Source organism: Felis catus, chromosome A1 (genome assembly GCF_018350175.1).
Source record: "Felis catus isolate Fca126 chromosome A1, F.catus_Fca126_mat1.0, whole genome shotgun sequence".
Lineage (NCBI taxonomy): Eukaryota > Metazoa > Chordata > Mammalia > Carnivora > Felidae > Felis > Felis catus.
The window spans coordinates 133,823,134-133,847,609 of NC_058368.1; the positions used below are offsets into that span (position 1 = coordinate 133,823,134).

The 24,476-nt window shown below is 38.7% G+C and overlaps 1 protein-coding gene across 20 annotated transcripts in view; it reads left to right on the top strand.

Moving 5' to 3' along the window:
* Window positions 1-24,476, top strand: part of MAST4 (microtubule associated serine/threonine kinase family member 4) — a 565,494-nt gene that overhangs the window by 445,851 nt on the left and 95,167 nt on the right. For all 20 annotated transcript variants that reach the window (XM_023257117.2, XM_045061519.1, XM_045061476.1 and 17 more), the window contains one exon: window positions 2,965-3,053. In XM_023257117.2, the coding sequence (XP_023112885.2) occupies window positions 2,965-3,053 (89 nt within the window). The remainder of the gene's footprint in view (window positions 1-2,964; window positions 3,054-24,476) is intronic.

Consider the following 24,476-nt stretch of genomic DNA (forward strand, 5'->3'; position numbering starts at 1 on the left):
AATGTACATATCAAGAGTTGATATTTTGGGGCTAAATACAGTATAAAATATCCCTTTACCCTTAAGAATATTAGCAGCAAATAAATGAATTTGCGAAGCCAAGTCCCTAGTTCGTGACTGTATTTATTTTGTGTATGCATAGGAATCTGTCTTGGCCTGTATTGTGTAAAGTCTGGTTTTGTGTATACATAGGAATCTTTCTTGGCCTGTATTTTATAAAGGCTGGATTTGTATTTGTTTAAAAGCTTCCTGTTTGATTGTAGAGAGATTCAGGAACGTTTCAAGTCTGTTATAATTTTAATACTGTCTGTACCTTCATGGTTACGATCCATATAGAGGTTAGAGAAGACCCTTTCAGCTTTGATTGTTCATAGCATTTGTCAATAAGATATGCCTCTGATTATTTAAGGTTTTGTGTAAAATATTCCCAGTATCTTAATTATGGTAAACTACGGAAATTCTGAAACAATTTGCTTTTAACTTTTTTTCTTGCACACATACTCCTAAATGAAGAATCCTTTTTTCTTTTACTCGAAATTGCATTCGTGATCACTATTTTGTAAAGACTACAAGTCTTTACAGAGAGTAGGCAAACACAGGATGAATGTCATACAAACTTTCATTGTATTTTTATATTTTTGATAGTGACGAAACAAGTATATTCCATTTGCCAGTTTTATTTAGACATTCTTTTTAAGATTGTTTTTTGAGTCACTTTTTTTTTTTCCTGAGAGAGAGCACATGTGGGGGAGAGGGGTAGAGAGAGAGAGAGAGACAAAGAATTTTAAGCAGGCTCCATGCCTAGTGCATAGCCTGACACGGGGCTGGATCCCATGACCCTGGGATCATGACCTGACCTGAAATCAAGAGTCAGACACTCAGTCGACTAAGCCCCCTGGGTGCCCCTGAATCACATTTTTAAAATCAGTACTTTTAAGCCTTTCCTGGTAGACTTTAAATAACTGAAATAGTTTTGAAATTTTCTTCTGTTTTTCTTTGTGTTAAATTTAAATTGATTTTGCTTATAGTAGTATATTAGTCATTCTGTGTATTTGTTAGGAAACTTCTGGTGGTTTTTTTTTTTTTTAATTTTCTTCAAGAAATACCATTTTCTAGTTTTTCTTTAAGTTCACATATTTCACCAGTATCCCTATTTAAGATAATCATTAGGTTAATATTTCTGTTGATAGACATTTATTATTCAAAATTTTCTTTACATACATAAACACCAATAATTGAGTGTCAAGAGAAAATCTTCGTAAGTGATTTAAATCAAATGCTAAATGTAAAAAATAATACAGGTGGCCAGTTTTCTGGCAGTTAACTCATATTTCAGTTAATTTGCTCAAATTAACAAATAACTTTGCTGAGATTTCCAGGGTATAAATCTGTCATTTATAATTTCTCTTATTAATGTTAGCAAGTTGGTATGTTTAATATTCCTGTATTAAAATGAAAGAAGACATTCATTTGAGTTAACACTAAATAAATTATACAGTGTCTTTTTAAAACAATCATGCTATCTGGTTTAATGATTGTGAATTTAATAGGTCAAATACGGTTCTTAATAGATGAGTTGATAATATCACAATCCACCTTTATAATTAAGTATCAAGAGTCTGTTCTTAATCAGCAACTTCTTTAAGGCTGAGTAAACATGATCTTAATTAAACTCCCAGATAATGCTAAGGGATGTTGATTGTTCCAGTAAGGAAAATAAAATGATGCAGCCTGACCTTAACAAATTATAAATATGGGAATGTTGATAAATGATAATGAGCAGCAAACATTGAAGAGAGAGGATTGGTTCCCAAGTCAATATCGTTGAAAGGAATTGAGTTTGGTTCTGAAATGTGTTATTTGAATATTTGGAAACGTTCCTTTCTGTGTCCACAACCCCCAATTTAGAAGTCAGGTGAAAATTTCTCTTTGAAGAGCCTGTTATAACAGGTATATTCTGAGTTAAAGGAGACATTACACTAAACGTCTAATGGTGGTGGAGGGCAGCCCTAGTGTAGGAGGGTAGAATCACAGTGCCCTGAACCTGCCGGGTTTTATTCCCCTTTTTCTCACTACTAAACTGATAATAGAGAGTGAAGCATCAGTCTGTACTAAAGGAGAGGCAGATGAAAGGGAGATAATATTCTCTATTATCATCAACCAGTTTATCATCAACCAGTTTTGCATGTGTCTTATTCTTTGCTGCTTCTGAGACTTACTTTGGAATCAAGATAAGCATTTTATAACTTTGCCCTGGCAGAAACAGGAAAAAGTAGCTGCCGTGTGCCTATAGGTAGCAGTTTATTGAGTAGGTACCGGGATCAAAACAGTGGGTCATGTGCCTCTGGCAAAACACTTTCACTCTTACTTTAATACCAAGTGGAATCTGTTTTTATGATTCCAAAGTGTTTACCTTAATAAGGGATTTGAATATAGTATACAAGATGAAAAATGAATCAGTAGTGAAATACCTATCTCTTCGGCATCAGCTGTTCTGTTGACAAAAGGCACAAATAGGAAATTTGTCTAAATAATTAGATTTTTAATTAGTGCATCATTGTAAGATTAATGTCATTGCGCTTCATTGCATGTAATTTTGTATTAGGAATTTCATGTCAACAAAGACGCTACCTGTGGTTTGCTGATTTGAATCCTTAATTTATCACTTGGGTGTATGGCATGTCAGCTATTTGCAGTCAGGAGTGGAAAGACGGCATTTGATTATAACCTCACTGGTGGTGTGGAATATTGATGGTGTTATGCTATATGAATACATTATATTTTCTAATATTCAAGAGGCAGCCACCCATCAAATATTAGTGAGTGTGTATTAACTTGCAGAAGTTGGAGCAACAGCAGGAGCAGACAGGTTGCTCAACCTCTGGTGTATGGTGAATATACCTGGACATCGCTGATGTTATATTTGCTGTTTGAAACTTTGTTTTTGTTTTTCCTTTCTGACAGTTGCCGAACAAGCAACCGGAAAAGCTTGATAGGCAATGGACAGTCACCAGCATTGCCTCGACCACACTCACCTCTCTCTGCTCATGCAGGTAATCAATTACCCTTTCTTAAGTTTTGTTTTACTTCTTTTTGCTGGCTCTTAAAATAATCCAAGCATTTTGAAATTCAAGTGTGCCTTTATATCATACTTTGGTTTTCCTGTTGCTTTATCACTACATTATTCTCGCTGCTAAGTGAGCCTAAGCCTCATCCTCTCTTGCAAAGTGTTTGGACTCTGAAATTAAGAATGTCTTTGTATATGGGATCCTTTTTGAGTTATTCATTTCTCCATTTCTAAATGGATGTGGATGATGCAAGCCACGTTTCCATGTTGGGACTGTCTTTGCGGAATGCATGTGTGTTCATTCACATGAAGAGAATTAGCATTAAGAACTATAGAGGAGGAAAAATAACTTTTTCCCTACCTTTCTAAGTTCTCCACTGGGAATCTCATAACCAAAGACAGATTAACCAGAGAAGAGCAAACACATTTACTTAATAGAAGATTTCCATGACACAGGCATAGAGGTGACTAACTTGAGTCAATTAATGCTAGGTCTGATGAAGAGTAAAACGTGCAAAGATAGGACAGAAGTGAACTAGGTCTAGTAAACTGGGGCACATTTAGCAAGGGCTCTGTGTTCACAATCTTCTGTGTCCTTTGTCTGTTCCTTTGTTCAGGGTATAGGGAGGACATCTCTCACATGAGGACTTGATGATGTGCTTTCGGTCCAGGTCCAAAGAGCCTTGCTGCACATGCCATTTCTAATGTGTGTTTATTTTTGAGACAGAGAGAGACAGAGAACACGTGCGCGCGTGTGCGAGCGGGGGAGGGGCAGAGGGGCAGAGAGAGAGGGAGACACAGAGTCTGAAGCAGGCTCCAGGCTCTGAGCTGTCAGCACACAGCCTGATGCGGGGCTGGAACTCACAAACTGTTAGGTCATGATCTGAGCCCAAGTCAGACGCCTAACCGACTGAGCTCCCCAGGCGCCCCTGCATATGCCATTTCTTGTATTTCTTCAGCTTAAAATATTTAGTTTGTCAAGATGCCCTATATTGATACCATGGGTCTTAACCTCCAACAGAACTGTTCAGCATGTTTTCTCCCTAAAGTTGAACTTATGTATTACTTACATTTGCTCTTATAAACAATGCTGCTGTAAGCAGTCTAGAATGTACCTTGTATGTGTACAAGAGTTTGTCTAAAGTTTCATCTGGCAGTGGCATATATAACTTATTTGTTACATGTATAATCTTTATAGGTACAATGAAGATTTAAGAGGCGAGACTCTTGGCCACAAGTACTAATTTTTTTAAGTTTATTTCTTTATTTTGAGGCGGGGGGGGGGGGGGGGGGTGGGGAGAGCGAGATTGAGAATCCCAAACAGGCTCTGCACTGTTAGCACAGAGCCCACCGTGGGGCTAGAACTCACAAACCGTGAGACCATGACCTGAGCTGAAATCAAGAGTCAGACACTTAACCGACTGAGCTACCCAGGTGCCCCTGCAAATACTAATTACAAGGAAGGTATAGCCATATTTGAAAAACCATGCAGTGAAGAGTTATTAGTATTGTTGTGGGTTTTTGTTTGTTTCTGCTTTTTTTTTTAAAAAAATTTTTAAAGTTATGTCCACGATGGTGCAAGGAAGAGAAGGGTTAATTCCAATCAGGAAAGTATGGGAGAGTATGAAGGAGCCACTTGATTGAGATGTTAAAAGCCAGGCAAGACTTGGGCTGGCAGAAATGGGGTGAGAGAAGGGGAATTACCAGTGTGGCTGCTGTGGGGTATTGTGTGTGTTTGATTGTAAGAGAATATAAAGGTGGAAAGAGAGATCAAAGTCAGAGAGTATAAGGGATTCTGATTTTGAGCGCCTTTCAAGGACTTTGGGGAGGATCTGTGTTTTGGGAAGCTGTCTTCAGGATTGTGAAGGATGATGGGTGCAAATGATGAGTGATTAAGCCTTAAGTCATTGCCCTCTGGTGGGACCTCTAACCCTGCTGGGCTTTCCGATGATACTCATTTCCTATTTAAAAGGAGGACGGTATCTCTTTCCCAGAGGCAGTCCTTTTGCTCAGGGATGGTTTCTAGTCAAGAGTAGGAGTTACCTATAGCATGTTTGGGGAGAAGAAAGGAGTGAGAGAGATAGTCCACCCTTTGGAATGAAATTTGTTTTCCCTTTAGTAATAAATAAAAGATGGCAAAGTAAAAAAGGCGAAACATGTACTGATAAAATGGTGATCCTGGAGCAAAATCATTGAGGTCCAGAAATGCCACTCTAGACAGTCCTAGAAAGCATATTCTAGACTGTTCACAGCAACATTGTTTGGAATAGCTGAACATCGGAAGCAACCTAAATCGCCGTCAGTTGGAAAACGGATAAATGAGTTGTGTCATACTCGTCCCAGAACATCGTGCATGCGTATCCACGTGGCCGAAGCTCAGAGGGCTGGGCAGAAAGAGCAGAGGTTGCAAAAGAAAATTGGTGAAAACATTCCTGAAGGTTGGCATCAGACTACAAAGAATATTTTGTTTAGGGATACACACACACACACACACACACACACACACACACACACACACGTGTATGTATATATACCTTTCTTGTAAGAGTCTAAAGGAAAACGTGGTAAGTTTAAAGGCCACTTTCATGACAGTAGTTACTTCTGAGAAGGTGCAAGGAGGGTATCATTGAGGGGAGAGATAAACAGTTGGTCATACTGTATTTCCAAAGCTGCTTGAGGGCTACCCAGCTATATATATCATTACCATTTATACCTTGGAGATTTCTATTACATTATTGTCCTCACAGCACAAGGTGACAGAGAGGCAGGCAAGGCCCAGTACCTACCTGGAGGCTGGACTTGGGTCTCTACATTCCTCGTGCACGGTGGCTGGCAATGTATACAAGTGCTAAGTATATCACAAATTTTATTTCTGCATAGAATTCAATGGCGATGAAAAAATTGACTCCTGCTCTTCTTGGTAGTGTTCTGTCGTCATTGTACCCTACGTTATGGGCCTGTTGATTGGTCTCTTATTGCTATGATTTTCTTCATTGCTAATATTGAGATTCGAGAATACATGGTGAAGACTTTAATGATCCTTTTAATTATTCTTCTTTTTCACTGTGTAGACTTGGCGTGAATTCTTTTCTCTTCAAACATTGTTTTAGTATTAAATCAGAGGAGTGGGCAGAGGGAAGCCTGTCTTTCAGGTTCTGAGAGCATTTTTCCTTAGGTTGTAGAGCCAATAGGCTTTTATTTGCTCAGAATGAGCTCTGTCAGACTTGTTTTGTGAGAAATGGCATTTATGCAGACTGCTAGTTTCCTATTTATGTATAATAAGGGGAGAAAATATAAATTTGTTTTAAAGCTTATTTATTTTGAGAGAGAGACAGAGAGTGAGCACAGGAGGGGCAGAAAGAGGGAGAGACAGAGGTGCCTGGATGGCTCAGTTGGCTAAGCGTCTGACTTTGGCTTATGTCATGATCTCAGGGTCTGTGAGTTCAGACCTTATGTCGGGCTCTCTGCTGACTCCTCAGAGTCCAGAGTCTGTTTTGGGTTCTGCATCTTCCTCCCTGTCTCTCTGCCCCTTGCCTGCTTGTGCTCTGCCTATCTCTCAAAACTAAGTTAAAGGTAAAGAAAGGAAGAAAGGAAGGAAGGAATCCCAAGCGGACTCCACACTGTCAACACAGAGCCTGACACAGGGCTTGAACTCACAAACCCTGAGATCATGACCTGAGGTCAAGAGTCAGACACTTAACCGACTGAGCCACCCAGGTGCCCCGAAAATGTACGTAAAATAAAGACCTCCTGTCTTGATGATATGAATGCCTGCCGATTTATCATGCCTTTTTATCTCTTATTGCTACCTCCTGTGTCATGTGTTTGATACACAGAATGCCAGGTGAGAGTTCCTAAATGTCTTTAGGAAAAAAAACAAGAGAAATTAAAAAAAAAAAAAAACAGTAAAGAAAAGAAAAACTGCCATCTCTCTGTGCTTTCTGACCCAAAACATAAAGTTATACTTTCTCTCTCTCTCTCTCTCTTTTTTTTTTTTTAAAGGTTGGTATTATATGAATGAGGCCACTCATCACTGGCACATGAATTAATACAGATGAATTGGTAGAGAAGAGAACATGGATTTATTCGTGTGGCTGTGTCATTTGTGCTCTAGGGAAAAAGATAGTGGCATAGCCTTCTGGAGCTTATCTCTAGAAACAAAATGGTATTTGTTGAGAGCCAGGGATTCCTAAAAGAGCAGTGAATGGGAGTCCCATTAAAAAAAGAAAGGTAGAAAATCACAGGCTTCTCGTTCCAGGAAGATTCTAAGTATGAAATATAATCCAGAAGCCCCAAAGGAAAAGACTCATGTATCTCTCCTAACATGAAAATTTCTCTGTAATAAACAAAATCAAAAGAAAACAAAGTGTGAAAAATATTTTGATGCCCATAATTGATGAATATCTGATTGCCTTCATGCACAAAGAGCTTGTATAAATTGATGTGAAAATGGCAAATGCACCAGGAGAAAAATGGGCAAAAGATGTAAACGGCGTGTCACAGAAAAATATTGAAATGCCTCCCCCCGAAATATGAAATGGTGATTTGTGGCAATCATAAGAGAAATGTGAACCAGAATAATTAGAGTACCATTCACCTAGCATACTGTCAAAAATTTTATAAAATGGACAGAATCCAGTGATGGCAAGGTTGTGGAGAAGCAAGCCCTTCCACATGACTTAAGCGTTGATGTGAATCAGTGCAACTATTTTGGTTAGCAGTTTGACCTGTTGGTAAAAACTACAATTGCATTTACCTTTTGTCCTAGTACATTCATCTCTAGGAATTTATCTACTGATATTCTCACAGAATAACAGACAATCACAAGTCTGGCTACTTGTAAATAGCAAATGGAAAGTTAAGTTGTTACCACTTTATCATTTCACATGTTCTTCAGTAGGGAACCAGTTTTGTAGAAAATGATTGAGGCATATAATCCAGTGGTTTATATGGTTGTTACAAAGAATGAGATAGACTTTTTTTGTTCTGATACTACAATGGTGCCCAAACCTGGGGGCGCCTGGGTGGCTCATTTGGTTAAGCAGGTCTGACTCTTGATTTCGCCTCACATCACAATCTGATGGTTCATGAGATCGAGCCCCACTTCAGGCTCTGGGCTGACAGCATGGAGCCAGCTTGGGATTCTCTCTCTCAAAATAAATACATAAAATTAACCTTTCAGAAAAAAGAATGATGCCCAAGACAGATAATTGAAGAAATACATTCTGTAATTTTATATGTGTATGTGTGTTTTAGACTGCATATATGCATACATACACAATTTATATATCATGCATATGCATAGGAAATTTTTGGAAGGAGAAAGGAAAAACTTAACATCGTTTATCTTTGGGCAATAGGAAGGTAGGGGAATTAGCTTATAGTGGTTTTATAATCAAGCCTCTAAAAATAAAGCCAATAAAGAAAACAAAAGAACCACCTGCCTTGGCTTTCTATTGCTGTGTAATAAATTACCAAAGATTTAGTGGTTTAAAACAATATCCAGTTCTTAATTTTATGGTTCCGTAGGGCAGAAGTCCAGGTACACTTGAATTGTTTGAGCTCAGGGAGCTCTCAGGGTATCATAAGGCCCAAATCAAAGCGAGGTGGCAAATCACAAGCACTTAGTTTCCTAGGAACCCTTACCTGGTTTTTCTGGACATCATAAGACCAAACTCACAGTGTCTTGTGGGCTGGGCTCTCGTCTGTAGACAAAGAAGGCGTCTCCTTCCAAGCTCGTGCAGGTTTTGGACAGATTCAGATCCCCGCGGGTGTAGGAATGAGATCCCTATCTCGTCTGCACCATCAACCAGAGGCCACTTTCATCCTCTCCAGGCCACTTTCCCCCATCTTCAAGCCTCCAATGACACATCCAGCCATTCTCATGCTTCAGATCTTTAACTTCTCCTGCCATCAACCAGAGAACATTCTTTCTTTGAAAGGCCTTATCTGATTGGGTAGTGGCTCCAGGCTTTTTACATTCTAAGAGCAAATGTTGCCCTCTTGCCAAAATACCTAACCTTTTGTGTCTTCAAAAATTATTTCAATGGGAATTTGCAGGTGACTGCTTAGATTCATTTATAAGAATGTTTCTGGAAGGAAAGATGAAAAGGAATCTCATGTTCCTGCTCGATAAGGCTAGGAATTATTGCAGAAGGGAAATTTTCCATAGGTACATATATGGTTAGTATGTTGTTAGAAAAACCTTCATAAAATATTTTCTAATTATATGGGTACCTCATTTCTGAAGGATGGGTCATCGTTTTTTGCTGCTGGTCAGTTCACCAAGCTCCTCTTCAAGGCTTCCTCCTAAAGGAGGCCCATGGGGGTAAAAATAAACAGAGAACTGGACAGATTATAGGAAAACCATATAGTTCCAAGTAGAAGCTTACATGTGAGACACATTAGGATAGGCACATGGGGGTTGGGCAGCACAACAGAACCTCTCACATCCCACTCTTTTTCTTTTTTCTTTTCTTTTTTTTTTTAAACATTTATTTGTTTATTTTGAGAAGGAGAGAGCACAAGCAGGGAGGGGCAGAGAGAGAGAGGGAAAGTGAGAATCCCAGGCAGGCTCCATGCTCAGTGCAAAGCTTGGTGCAAGGCTCCATCCCATGCCCTCAGGATCATGACTTGAGCTGAAATCAAGAGTCAGAGGCTCAACTGACTGAGCCACCTGGGTGCCCCACGTCCCACACGTGTAAAGAAGTCCTTGTGAACGTTGTGGTCCACGTTTCATTATCTTCCTTCCTCCCTGCCACTGGGGGGCAAAGGGGATATTGACTTAACAAATACAAGTCATTGCACTTTCAAGTAAGGTAGAAAGTGTGGGATACCATGTACATTTTTTTTAGTAAATTTGTCTTATTTCAGAAAATTGTGAGGACCTTTCTCTTGTGGACTTGTTTGGAGTCTCTCTTTGAGCCCCACACGAAAACTGGTGTCACCACTTGACAACATGCTCTCCCTGCATTTACGCTGTATCAGTGTTCTCATTCATTAGCCGTGACACTGAATTGGATGGGGTACACACAGTGGTTTTTGCATACAGGCATTGCTGATGCAAAGAATTGGGAGTAAATAGTCTGGCAATGAGCTAGAGACAGGGGGGAAAAAAAACACTGTGGACGTGCCTAGGTGGCTCAGTCTGTTGAGCATCTAACTTTGGCTCAGGCCATGATCTCGCAGTTCATGAGTTTGAGCCCCATGTCGAGCTCTGTGCTGACAGCTCAGAGCCTGGAGCCTGTTTCAGATTCTGTGTCTCCCTCTCTCTCTGCCCCTCCCCTGCTCATGCTCTGTCTCTCTCTGTGTCTCAGAGATGAATAAATGTTAAAAAAGTTAAAAATAAAAGAAGAAACACTGAAGTAAAGTTCAGAGAAGATGGTCTGGAGTAGACGAAGGGGAACGGGCACTCCAGGGTGCCAGACATGGATTTGAGCATCCCTGATGTTGGTGAGGAACTTCTTAATAACCCCCTGTGCTGAGACGGGAACCCCAAGCTTGGAATATGTGTAGCTGGGCAGTAAGGGATTTGGTAAAATCTGAAATGTTGGCCCTGGGTGCCAACCAAGCATACCAACATCCACATGACTCTGTGCCATTTTAGAAAAATGGTAAAATCTCGTAAGAAATTTTGCAGGCCTTGTGTCTGTGACTCTGATCTTCCAGGCTGGTATGGTTAAAAAAACAAAAGGTGCTACTCCGATTGTAGCAAAGTGAAACTGATAGTTTGTAGAAAATAGAAATTACATGGAAAACATGAATCTCCTATAAACTCACTCCTCAGAGATAATCCCTGCTAACATTCATTGTGTCTCTTGTCCTTTTTTCCTATATGTGTGTGCACGTATGTGTCAATACATGTATACATGTATGTTGAAATTGCCATGTTCATATGCTGCAACTTTCTATTTTAGTCCACCCTTGTCAACACTCATGGTATAGTTTTTTAGGTTCTATTAATATAAGCCAAACAATATCATAGTATTTTTTACCAATTTTATTGAGATATAATTGACATATAACAGTGTATTTGTTTAAGACATACAGCATAATGACTTGATCTTTGTATATGTTGGGAAATAAGCGTAGTTAACATCCATCACCTCACATAGGTGATACGTTTTTTGTGTGTGATAAAAACTTCTTAAGATTTACTCTTTTAGCAACTTTAAATATGCAATACAGTATTATTAACTATAGTCTCCAGGCTGCACATTTACATTCCAGAAATTATAGTTGGAAGTTTGGGCCTTTTGGCCACTTTCATCCATTACACTTACCCAGCCCCCACCTCCACCCCTACCCCCCCCCCCCACTCCATCTCTGGCAACCACCAATCTTGTGTGGGTTTTTTCCTTTGATTTTGTTTTCTTGATGAGTTTTTTAAGAATTACGTTTTTCTAAAGTCCACATATTTCTGAGATCATACAGCATTTGTATTTCTCTGTCTGACTTACTTCCCTTAGTATGCTCTCCCCAAGATCCGCCCATGGTGTGGCACATGACAGGATTTCCTCCTTGTGTTATGGCTCATAGTATTCCTGTATATGTATACCACATTTTCTTTACACATTTATCTCTTCATGGGCACTTGAGTCGTTTCTGTGTTTCAGCTATTGTAAAGAATGCTGCAGTCAACATGGGCTGCTCCTATCTTTTTGAGAGGGTGGTTTCATTACCTTCGGATATATACTCAGACGTGGAATTACTGGATCATAGCTATTTCTATTTTCAGTTTTTTGAAGAACTTCCATCCTGTTCTTCATAATGGCTGCACCAATCCACATTCCCACCAACCGCACCAAGGGTTCCCTTTCTTCCACACCCTCACCAGCACTCATTATTTCTTTTTCATAATAGCCGTTCTAACAGGTGTGATGTAAATATCTTCACATTTTTATGTGCATATTTTATTAATCTTTTGTAATATCACTGATTTTTTTTTAGATGGTGCCTTTTGAGCAGTATATAAGGCATTTCTCTTATTTTTAATTTTTTTGTGGTCCATTCTGTCAGTCTTTTTCTTTCTGATTTCTTCCACTTTTGTTGCTGTCATGTCTAGTTGGTGTAGAGTTTCGGTTTTTTTTAACAAGGCTGGTCTTGCTCTAAGAATTGTCTCCTCTGACCTCACTGTTTGTTTTGTTTTTAAGTTTCATTTATTTTTGAGAGACAGAGAGACAGAGCACGAGCGGGGAATGGGCAGAAAGAGAGGGAGACACAGAATCAGAAGCAGGCTCCAGACTCTGAGCTGCCAGCACAGAGCCTGACGTGGGACTTGAACCCCTGAACCGTGAGATCATGACCTGAGCCGAAGTCAGACGCTTAACCAACTGAGCCACCGAGGCACCCCTGACCTTACTGTTTCTCCTGCTCTCTTCATACTTCACAAGTTTAGTATCAGTTACGTGTTTCTTTACCCTCTCAAACTCTTCATCTATTGTAGAGAGTGATGGTTTTCCTGAGAGGGAGTGGGTTTTTGAGCAACAGGAAGATACACTTATGTATTTCCCTTCGGGTACTTGTGGTACCAGCTTCGTAGGTTGCATACCAAGGGAAAGCTGTTACTTGTGAATTTTAGTTGACTGGTGGGAACAACTTAGAAATCAGTCATCTTTAGGTATCAGTGAAAATTTTCTCCTTAAATAAAGTGAGACTAGGGAGATTGCTCTGAGTGTGATAGTACATCTGTTGCATTTATTTTGTGACTCTCCTGCACAAGGCTTCAGCAGGTTTCCCATGTTTGAAACAGTATTTGCCAAATTGTTTAAATCAGCTTTGTACATCTTGAATAAAAATGGTCATTCGGCAAGGTATTCACCTCCTTTGGCCATATACACATGATGGTACAAGACAAATGGTCCCCTTGCTTCTTTATATTTGGGGAATAGGACAGAGCAAGATTATGTGCCCACAGAGTCATAGCAAATTGATTGTTAGCCCTAATGGAAATGGTTTCATGTTGCCCCATATAACCCCTCTTTGTTTAAAATGATAGAAACTTTCTTTCTTTCTTTTTTTTTTTTTTTTACTCAAAAGGAATCTCTGATATGGTCACTCATTACCTTGTTTACCTAATTTTAAGCAAATCTCAATTATACCAGCTTAAACTTGTAAAAACCTGTGTTCAGTCCAGAGCATCTGATGTCATCAGAATTTCCTTTTATGGAGGTTAAAATCGGCAAATCGTACAGTCAAGTGAAACATCACCTTGGAATCATCTGGTTTTATTAAAATCCTCAAAGGCCTCAAGACCAGATTTCCTAATCTAGTACATTTGTCCAAGCTATGTAATTTCACAATTCATCTCTTCTGTGATTTCAAGTACTTCATAAATCAGTTTCTCTGAATTGTGGAGAATACTGCCTTTCTTATTCCATGCTGCATTCACAGTTCTCTGTTTGAATTCTTAGCCTTTGTGTAATTTTCAATTGTTGGCTTGAGTAACGACACATACTGCCCTTCCTGCTTAAGGAAGAGTATGATAAAATCAGATGGACTGACGTCAGTCAGTGTATTTTCCTAGGTTTTGGTATTGCTTTGTGTTGAATCACTAATTGGAGGTGTATACCAACATCGTTAATATTTCTTAATTCCTTCATGCAGACCATCAACCCTGTGACTTGAGTTTATCCTTTTGGTCCTTTGAGAAGACTGTAATGTGTATATGGAATCTGTTCCTAGTATTAATATAATGATTGACATCTTTCATATACTCCTAATCTCTAAATGTAGAATTTAACCTGAATGGCCTTGGATTTAGCTTTTTTTCTCTCCTTCATCATAAATTGAAGCTTTTGAAAGCTCCCTTTTAAATTTAATTTTAAAGCTCCCCTGTGTTAAGTGATATTAGTTATTTATTTATTTTTTTTTTACAGAACATGGCAGCCCCTCAGAAAGATTCAACTCCCTCATCCATTGGGGACGGTTCTTCATTCATTTTTTTAAATCAGAATTGTATAACTTTTTTGTGTTTATGAATTAACTGTGGATTTTCTTTGTTTTGGTTTAGTTGGTAAAGTACCAGTTGGATCTTAATTACCTATTTTTCAAGTTAGAATTGATAGTGTTTAGTGGTATAGCAGGTGTGGGGTGAGAGGGAGTTGATCAAATGTGGCGTGCATGTATCTTACTGAGAATATGGATGGCCAGAAGGGACATTTCCTGAGATGGAAAGGATAAAAAGAACAGGTTTGAGGTAGTGCTGAAAAATTCACTTTGCTGCGTATTGGGTTTAAGATGCCCGTAATCCATTTGCTTGACCTAAAGAAAATTATTTTATGGGTCTGAAACTCAGAGGATGAGTGTGTCCATAATACCAGTTTGTAAGCCATTCATTCATTCATTAACAGTATTTAAAACCTTGGGAGGCAGTGAAATCAGTGAGGGAGAGAGTTTGGAGTGAAAAGAATACAGAACCCAGCAGGGTGGGGGTGCTGAGTCTACATTTAGAGGTTCTGAGAGGACGAGTCACCAGCAGGAAACTGAGAGGCAGCAACCTGAGAGGCAGAAGAGAAAGAGGAGAAGGTAGTATCGAGAATTAAAGAGAAGACAGAGCGCCCAGAAAGAGAGAGTGGTGGATTTTAATATCAAGACCTCAGTTTCTACAAGGCACTTAACAAATATTTGTTGAAAGAATAAAGAACTTCATAAAGAAATGCACAGAGCTTCATGTGACTTTGATGACCAAAAACGTAGCATACTCCAGACTGAAAGCAAGATTTGTTCCCCCCTTCCCACCCCCACGCAAAGAGAAAGTCCTCTGAAGTACCTGATTACTTAAAAAGCCCTACAGATTTTAATGTGTTGTCTTAGGAACTTTATTTTGAAAGCAGTTTTAGCAAATCTTTCATTTTCCTTTTCCATAATATAATCTGTTTTAACCATTGCTAAAAGCTGAGATGGACCTCCTGCCTTTCATAATAGTTTGGATGTTGGGGCGCCTGGGTGGCTCAGTTGGTTGAGTGCCCACCTCTTGGTTTCAGCTCATGTCATGATCCAAGGGTTGTGGGATTGAGCCCCGAGTCGGGCTCCACACTGAGCGTGAAGCCCATTTGGGATTCTCTCCCTCTTTCCCTCTGCCCCTCTCCTCTGCTCATGCACTCTCACTCTCTCTAAAATTAAAAAAAAAAAAAAAATGAGAAATAAATTTTTTTGTCAAAACAAAATAGTGTGGATGCTAAGGTGTTGTACTACCTCCCAAATCCACAGAGCAGTCAAACCAAGGCAGTGTTTGACCAAGATGAAGGAAATCTGAACTGTAGAAAATAGACATTGGAAACTCTTGAAGTTATTTTTTCTGTGAGGAGAAAGATTTTTACAAATTTTGGAGAGGAGAGGATTCTTGAAACACAAAAATCTCAAAATAGCCTGTTTTCTTGAAAGTTAGCGAAGTAGAAAAATCTTTTTAATTTAGATTTTATAAATATTACAATCAGAAATTAAAATAATTATCAACAGTGTTTAGGATTAGATATTTTCAGATTTAAACCTTACACAATGTGGTAATTAAACACTTCACTGTTTTAAAATAGATAAGTGACATGTATTATTAGGTCTTCTAAATCTCTGGAAGTTTATGTATTCACACTGGCTAAAAAAACATTCTTTTTTTTATCTATCCATTGAACAAGAGGAGATTGCTGAATGTTTAGGGTTGCTTTCATATTAACGTATATATTTAGGTGATCAAATAAATGATCACCTAGAACATAAAAAGGTACATTTAAAATCCTTGCTTAAATCACTGCTCTCCTCACCCTCACGGTTTTCAGAACTTGATGGTCTCAGACTGGACAGCTTTGGTGATGGTCACAGTGACTATGGTGCTTCTGACACTCCCTTCACCAGCTAATCCCCGAATTATCTCTGAGCTTACGTGTATATACAGACTGTCTTCTTCAGCCCATTAGCTAGCTAAGAGTGTCTGCACTTGTATCACAGAAGAACAGACTGTTCCATAGAGACCAAAGAACTTGAGTCAGGGGTCCCATTAGTTCGGGATCAGCCAGCTGTCTACATTCAGTGCCAATGCCCCTGGTAGGAGGTGAGATGCTCAACGTGACCTAAGTGGCCTGTACCTATCAGGCAACCTTAAGTAAGGGAGGCTTATAAGTCTGTATTTTAAATTCAAGTGTCTGTGTTAAAGAGCATTTTCTTAAATACGCACGGTAATGCCATCTCTGTCTTTGAACTTACTCTGGCATAATTATAATCTCTGCTTTCATGATGCTTTAATGCAGATTTTTGTATTTATGGCAGCAGTGTGTGAGTACTCCTCCAGAAAGCTGTGCAAATTGCAGGCTTTTGAAGTTCTAAGCTTTTTTGTTAGGGGTAACAGGGGTAATGATGGATCTTGTCATGAAATGTTAAGGTGTACATACACTGTGGCAGGCATCTCAAGTTAAGAGGGTTCAGCTGGGGCGAAGATGAGCCCATCAACACTCTTGCATTGCAGTCGATAGCAGATTCGGTAGTGGTCGAGAAAATTTAGAAGAACATACATAACAGAAGAGTCATACAGTGTTTGGGAAAAGAAATGATCTTCGCTGTTAAGTAAAGAAATCATTTATATTTTATAAAACTGTCTTCAAAATTTTTTATGTTTACAAAAGCTGTGCGTGTTTATTATAGAAAATTTGGAAAATACAACAAAGTGTGAAAAAGAATACTCAGAATTAAATTAGAGAAGAACCACTCAGAATTAACTGCTTAACATTTTGGGTATTTGTCTAAATTTATTTATTTTATATGTGTACATCTGTTGTAATATTGATGGCACTTTTGTCTACATAAATTTGTGCATAAAATATAAACTTAGATATATACACACACATACATTTGTGTATCCATGTGTAAGTAAGGGATCCTAGATACAATTTGGTGTCTAGATCATTTTTCTTTCTTGTTTTGAGATTTTTACATATTATTAAGTGTCCTTTTTTTTTTTCAAATACTTGGTTTTAAAAAGTACAAAATATTCCATTTCATGAATATGCCATGGTTACCTTCCCCTAATGAATATTTTGGCTGTTTTCCTGTTTTTTGTTCTTATAAGTATGCTATAGTGAATAACATTACACGTAAATTGTTGTGATCAACCCTGATTAGTTTCTAAGCTCAATCTGGGAGGGTATTCTTTAAAGTGCTGGCCTTCTATTGTCTTGTATTTGCATGGTTGGGCCATTCGTTATTGTCTGCTGTAACTTTCTGAGGCCCTCGAGTCACAGATTGTGTCCACAGGAAATGCTCTTTAATGCTTGCTGCAAATGACTTTTAATAAGCATCAAGAATGTGTTGTGTAGGCACCAAAATAACTTTATACGTATCTAAGTACATCTCAAGTGTGTTCCCTCTCGGTGAAACAATAGCTAGTTCTGTTGAACTTCCGGGAACTTTGTGCCCAGTGACATCATGGTGGCCGGGTAAAGTTAGTGAAGTAAATGAAGAAGGAACCAGAGCACAGAGCTGCAGAGCCCTTCACACTTCACGCTGTGTCCCTGCTTCCCCAGACTCTCAATGTAAAAAGCCCCAGCTGCTATGTAACTCTGATCCTGCCACCCGAACCCTTTTAATTTTGAGATCTCAGACAACCAATAAAGTATTAAATGGTGTATGTAATAAACACTGGACCTTGGGGTTAAGATCTGGATTTTAGCTCATCTCCTCCATGTGTCAGCATTGCTACTTTGAGCAAATCACTCCCTAGATCTCAACTTCCTTCTATATGAAATGTAACTAAGAGAACTTGCCCTTGCTACCTCATTTAATTGCTTAAATGTGACTATATTTACAGTATTGTAAAGTGCCATACCAGTGTTAGGTTTTCAGAAACTATTACGGTATTATTTTATGACCAACCTGAATTCATAATGATGTTAAAATGAAGGATACCATGGTGTGTAAATACAGAGCAACTTAGAACACAGGCTTGCTGCAGTCTTCAGGTGGGTTGCTGACAGGGGAATGTGGCGTCCTTATTACAGACCCCGTTGGGATGCATTTGTCCTAGTCTTTGATATTTGCATTTTGGCATTCAGCCTTTGAAGTCTCTCAGCTGTGTACTTACTCTGGTTTAGAGCTGGACTTGGGAAATGAATAGTATTTTTTTAAAAAGTCAAACTCATTGGATCAGAACCACAGCGGTTCCAGAGGGGCTGTGCAGGGATAGGGAGTGGGAAGGGGTATTTAGGAGTGTGGCTCACTGCCTCCTATTCCACCTTTGCTTCAACCAGAGAAGATCAACCTATGTCACATTTTGGGGTACAGACTCGTCTTTTGCCTGAGCAAAAGGTTTAGTGTGTGTACATGCATGCACGCACACGTGGCATGTTTAAAAACCATTTTAGTAAACTGAGACCCAGTGCAGGCAAGTGTTAAGGATCCCATGGCTCGATGGTGTCAGAGCTAAGTCTGGCAACCTACTTCCCAGTTAGCACCCTTCCCAGGGGGACCTGGTAATTTGACCCTGAAGATTTCTTTTGGAGGGATCAGGGAAGAACGGTAACATCCCCGGAGTGAACTTTGATTCATTTTTCTTCCTTGCGACTGACAGAGTATCTAGATCAATGGTTTTCTTCTTTTGTGTTTCTTTTGTACTAGACCTTGGGTCCCACACCTGAAGTAGGAGGAGAAAAGGTCACTTTCTACACATAAACACATAGGTTTATAGCCATCTTGTTATTATAGCTACCGTTTATGGTGTGTTTTAAGGATAGAGAAAGTTTTCAAATTATTTTAGGAATGAATTAAGTTGCCGTAAGACATTAAGTGAATAACTGGTAGGAGATGAGCGTGTCAATAGCATACTAAATTTAGACCCCACATGACTAAATCAAGTGAAGGATGGTCAACAGGAAATGGCACCTGGCTGGTAAACAAGTAGACTGAGAGAGAGAAAGTTTCATTTTCAAGAAAACTGTGCATCCCCTAACTCCATCGCTGCCGACTCTGCTGTCGCCGTCCCCTTACTGGTGGAGGATCTCTCATATAGGTGCACCTAAGAATTTCCCCCAAAGCATAAACATTCCAGACTGGTCCATCTATTAAGGTATCTGATGTCAGTAAATGAAAAACAGAATTTAATAACATGGACTATGTTCACCTTTTTTTCATTAAGATACAAAGAAGTTGTATTTCAGATTAATTTTCTTGTAGTTCTATGGCTAAAAGTTCTGTGGTTTGCTATTAATCAAGTATGACTTTGAACAGTTTTTCTCATTTTCACTTAGCTTTAATTTCCTTTTCTGTTAAAGGAAGAGATTGGATTATATGCATTTATTCTAATACTCTTTCTTAATATTTATTCCAAGGCTGTAACTCCATATTTCTAGTTCTTTTGTTTTAAAGAATGTTTTTTTTCATGCATTGTTATCAAGATGAATTCATACTGGACTTCGGTTTTTCATTGGGGGCGTGCTTTTAGTATTCTATGGTTTGGTGAAAAATAGTCTCTCAGTGTCTAAAATATTAAGGAAAAGATTTAGGGTAGGAGAGTAGATTGGACTCTCCAGACTTAAGACGGATAGGGGGCATGGCTGAGTGACCCAAAAGCATGTTCTTGATATGGTCACAGATATCATCTGAGGATGGATATTCCATTTGGAAGGACTTACAATGGGAGAACTGGTTGTCCTCTGGTCTAGGCCTCCCAGGCACACTTTGAGAGCCGTCCCTGTGTTTATCTGGCTGGAGTAGCAATACCTCTCAGTTTGTGGTTTGTCTATGAACTGGAGCAATTGGGCCTAAAAGTCTTGTTTTGCACATGTGGACATGTTCTAAGAATTCTACAGTAGTTACCAGAGTGACCCCTCCAATCATTAAAGGAATGAATTTAGTTTTGAAGGATTGGAGAGTGAGGGAGCAGTCGGGTGGTGTGTGTGTGTGTGTGTGTGTGTGTGTGTGTGTGTGTGTGTGTGTGTGTGTGTGTGAAAAAGAGATCCTCAGGCAGAGAATAAGCCCCAGTTCAATGTTTACAGATGTAAATCGTTTTAAATTGGCCAAATGTAGGAATTGAAGCAAGTTCCTTGATTGGTATAAAGCCTACTTCCTTGTAGGATCAGTAATTTGGTGTGGGAATGGACACAGTCTAGAATCCTTGAAATTGAAACAAAAAGAATATGAATTAGCTCCTATTTGGTGCTTTTGTGTCATTATTTCAGTAGGAAATGTGGGTTTTAAGCTTATCACAAGTCATTTCATTTGACAGCTTTGATTTTCAAAAGAGAAAGGCCAAATGTAAATTCTTCTCCTTTCTCCGGAGACCCAGGCAGACTTTTAACATCAAGAGATGTACATACTTCCCCTGACAACAAATTTCCCATAAGCAGTAGCAGTCTGCTTTGTCAGGGGCTCTGTGAAGCTGTCGTAATTCACTTCTCCTGTTCTCATTGTTGACATAAATGATGGATGTTCATTTCTTCTGGTGATGTGAGGCCTTAACTATTTCTGTCATGATTATGTGCCTTTCTAACCTGACTCCTGCTTAACATTTCATTTCCTGAAATTGTCCTCACTAGCAAGATAGAAGTTACAATACCTAAATTTTAGTTGCTGACATTAACATACCTCAGTGAGTGCCTGACTTACATGTTATGTGTTTGTTAGTCATGCTTTCCATTGAAATATCTATAACATCCCGCCATCCCTAATTTGTAAAAGTGAAGTAACACGGGAGATAAAGCACATATCAATGATTGGTCACTTATTTAGGAAGAATTACCCTTACGTATGACATAGAATCTTGTGATTCAAAAACAGTCAACACATGGCTAGACTCAGAAAAGGTATCACAGCCTGATGGGCAGAGACAGAGCATTTCCACAAGACTGTGGATTTCACTTTCCTGTACTACATACCCTGATATTAGAGACTTTGTACCTAAGCCGACAAGCAAAATATTTAGCAGTCACCTTCTACCACCGAAAGCTGCTTTTGAGCTTCCATAGACATCCATTGTCCTCCCAACAGCTTTATCTTTCTCTATTTTATTTGAGAAACTACACTTAATAGTATTAAACATCTACCTCAGATAAGCTGAGGATTCATTAATTAATTTATAACAATGTATCTTTTTGGTGGGGAACTAGATGAATGGAACAAAAGCAATAATCAAAGATACTATTAATGAAGATTTTCCATGTGAGAAGGAGAGATCAAGTAAAAAAAAAAAAAATAAGGACCAAAAATTAAACTCTGCCCTGGATATAGGGCAGGGTTTTATACGCAACAATGGGAAATACACCAGCCCACTTCTGAGCAGAAAAGAATAAACTGATTGCTTATAAAGGAATAAAATGTATGCTGGCCTCAGACTTCCCTTCCACAAGTTGCCAGATAATGATGTTGGGGCCAAAGAACTTTATTTGCTAAGATATTATATGTATATATGTATGAATGTCTTATTCATTTGGGGCCACATAAAATTCACATTTCATGTCTTTCCTGAGAAACTCACTTGAAGATATTAGCTAAAAGTTAAAGAACTGAAGAATTGGAAAGATGGGGTATAAAAGCAGTATGTTGAACATTAATAGAAAAGTGAAAGTTTGAAAAGATAGTTTAAAAATATAACAGTGTTGGGGCACCTGGGTGGCTCCATTGGTTAAGCGCCCGACACTTGATTTGGGCTCAGGTCATGGTCTGGTGGTTTGTGCGTTCGACCCCACATTGGACTCTGTGCTGGCAGTGCAAAGACTGCTTTGGGTTCTTTCTCTCTCCCCATCTCTCTCTGCCCCTCACCAGCTTGTTCTCTCTCTCTCTCTCTCCCCACCCCCCCGTAAATAAATAAATAAACAAATAAATATAACAGGGTAAAAAATGGTTCTCTAATAACAGGCTAGATCTATAACTCATATCAGCCAAGATGAAAGACGGAGGTATGACAGAAGTACACATATGCCACGTTCCTTGGCTTACTTTGGGGAGTGGGGCAGGGAACTAGAGTTACACTTAATCCTTTTGCATCTACTAGTTAGCAAGATAGGCATTCAGGTGTGTTTTTTAAACATTTAAAGAAGATAACGTAGTAGTGTGAAAAGCAGTGATTTCCTCATATGTCACAGATGGGAAAAAGAAAGTCCTTCAACACAGAGTAGGCTCATCCAAGAATGCTGTTTGATTTAATGTTATAAGCAGTACTAATACATCTGAGCAGTGGGTCAGATGTTCATCTGAATTGATGTTGAAAGAGCACTTAATAAAACACCACCTCCATTTTTCCTGAAAATGCTTTGGAAATGAGAATGCACAGAGGATCCCGTAATATAGTAAGACATATCTAATGTAGATGAATAGCTGGTATCTTACTTTTGCAAAATACCAGCAGCATTTTATTGAAGTATCTCCCCATTAATATTTAACTTTATTCTGGAGGTTCTTTGTACTCAAGCAACACACGAAACTGAAAATCTCGAACTCAAAGCTCATAAAATGTGTTGTATTCAGATGACATAAATAATCTACAATACCCAAGAGCATTAAGTGTGTAAGTATTAAAATTAATAAAAGTATTCATTAAATGGATTGTATCCAAGATGAATATATAGCAATTACTCTTGTATATTACCAGCTGTAATCAGAAATGATAAAGAAAGGAATCAATTTGTGATAGCATTCCACTCTCTTTTCTCATACCCCCTTTCCCACCCAAAGAATGGGGCATAAATACCATGCCTTTGAAGTAACCATAGAGACACTATTCACTGGGGAAGAAGCTAAATATCCTAATTTCCCCTAATTAAATTACAGTTCTGAAGCAATTCTGATCCACATCCTCTTGATTATGCACGTGTATAACTATTTTATTGGAAGCATCACATTCACTCTGTAGTTTAAGCAGAAGAGGAGTTTATTAAGGTATATTAGGTGGCTCACAGAATTTTCAGGAGGGCCAGAGAGTGAGCATTGAAGGTCACATAACCTGGAAAAACACGCAGACTGCATCATGGTACTGTGCAGGGCAAGCCCTGGCTACTGGTGTCCCTGGTTCCTGAATTCCAGAAACTCAGACACTGTTGCCTGCACCCCCTGTGAAGAGGGGTGCCCCTGCCACCACTTTTGCCACAAAAAAGTAGTTACTTTGTCACCAACTTCCTCATATTGTCTTCTTTTGAGCCAAAGTTGAGTTTACCAATGAGAGCAAATGGGCAAAGCTTTGCCTTCGCTCTCATTGCAAGGAAAGCTGAGAGTGTGGGTGGTGGCACAATCTTGGGAGGCAGCCCTGGTGATATGGGAAATCCCTCTTTTATAGGAAGGCTTCTCAGAAGATACTGGGTGAACATACCAATGACACATACTTACCATGGTAACTGGACGTAATGACTCTAAAGTACATTTGGAAGACTGTGTAGATACAGTTGGCCACGTAAATTCAGGGAGCTGGACCTGACTGCCTGAGATTAGCACACATCACGGGGTGATGACAATGCAAGCAGTCATTCACACATGAAATAAAAATTGACAGGGATTGATAATGATATGCTGAGAGGGAACATCACACACCCCTGAGAGAGTTTAACCAGCAAATGTTACTGGGAAAATTGGCCATCTCTATGAAAATATGTGAGGTGAGCCTCCTTCATACGCCGTACTAAAATGATTTTCATACAGATATTTAATGATCTATAAAAATTAAACCCTCAAAAGTAAAATTAATATGTACATGAGTATTTTACTTAGGATGAGGAAACAATTTCTTAGCATGAAAAAGTGGAAGAAATTGCTAAGGAAAAGATTGATAATACAAGTATTTTAAAAGCTTAAAATTCTTGAAAAAAAAAGCTTAAAATTCTGTAAGTTAAAACCACTATAAAAAGTTAAAACAACGGTAAGTGAGCAGATATCTCCAGCAAATATAATGGGAAGAAGTTGAATATTATCAAGTCATAAAAAGCTCTCTTTAAATGGATGAAGGAAAAAATTGTAATACCCACCTACATAGGCAAAGGACATGGACAGCTCACCAAAGAGGAAGTAGAAATAACAAGTAAACACATGAAAAGTTTGATCTGACACTAATCAAATAAATGCAAATCAAAACAATGAAGTACCAGTTTCACCTGATTTGCAAATATAAAAAAAGCATAGACACAGTGATAATAATCGTATCTGGTGATGGTGTAGCTAGCTAGATGGGTATGCCTAGCACACTAATGTAAGTTCATAATTTTTTTAGCAAGCAGTGTGGTATTTTGTCAAGAACACTCAAAACCGTTTCTATCACTTGAAATATTATTTGCACTTCATGAAATATAATTGGAGTTAATCAGAAAAATACTCAGAAATACATATTTAAGGATATTAATTGTAGCATTACTTGTAATAGCACAAAAAAATGGGAAACACCCTAAATATTAAGTAGTAAGAGGACTAATGCTTACATTGTAGTCCATCTGTATAATGAATAATTTGT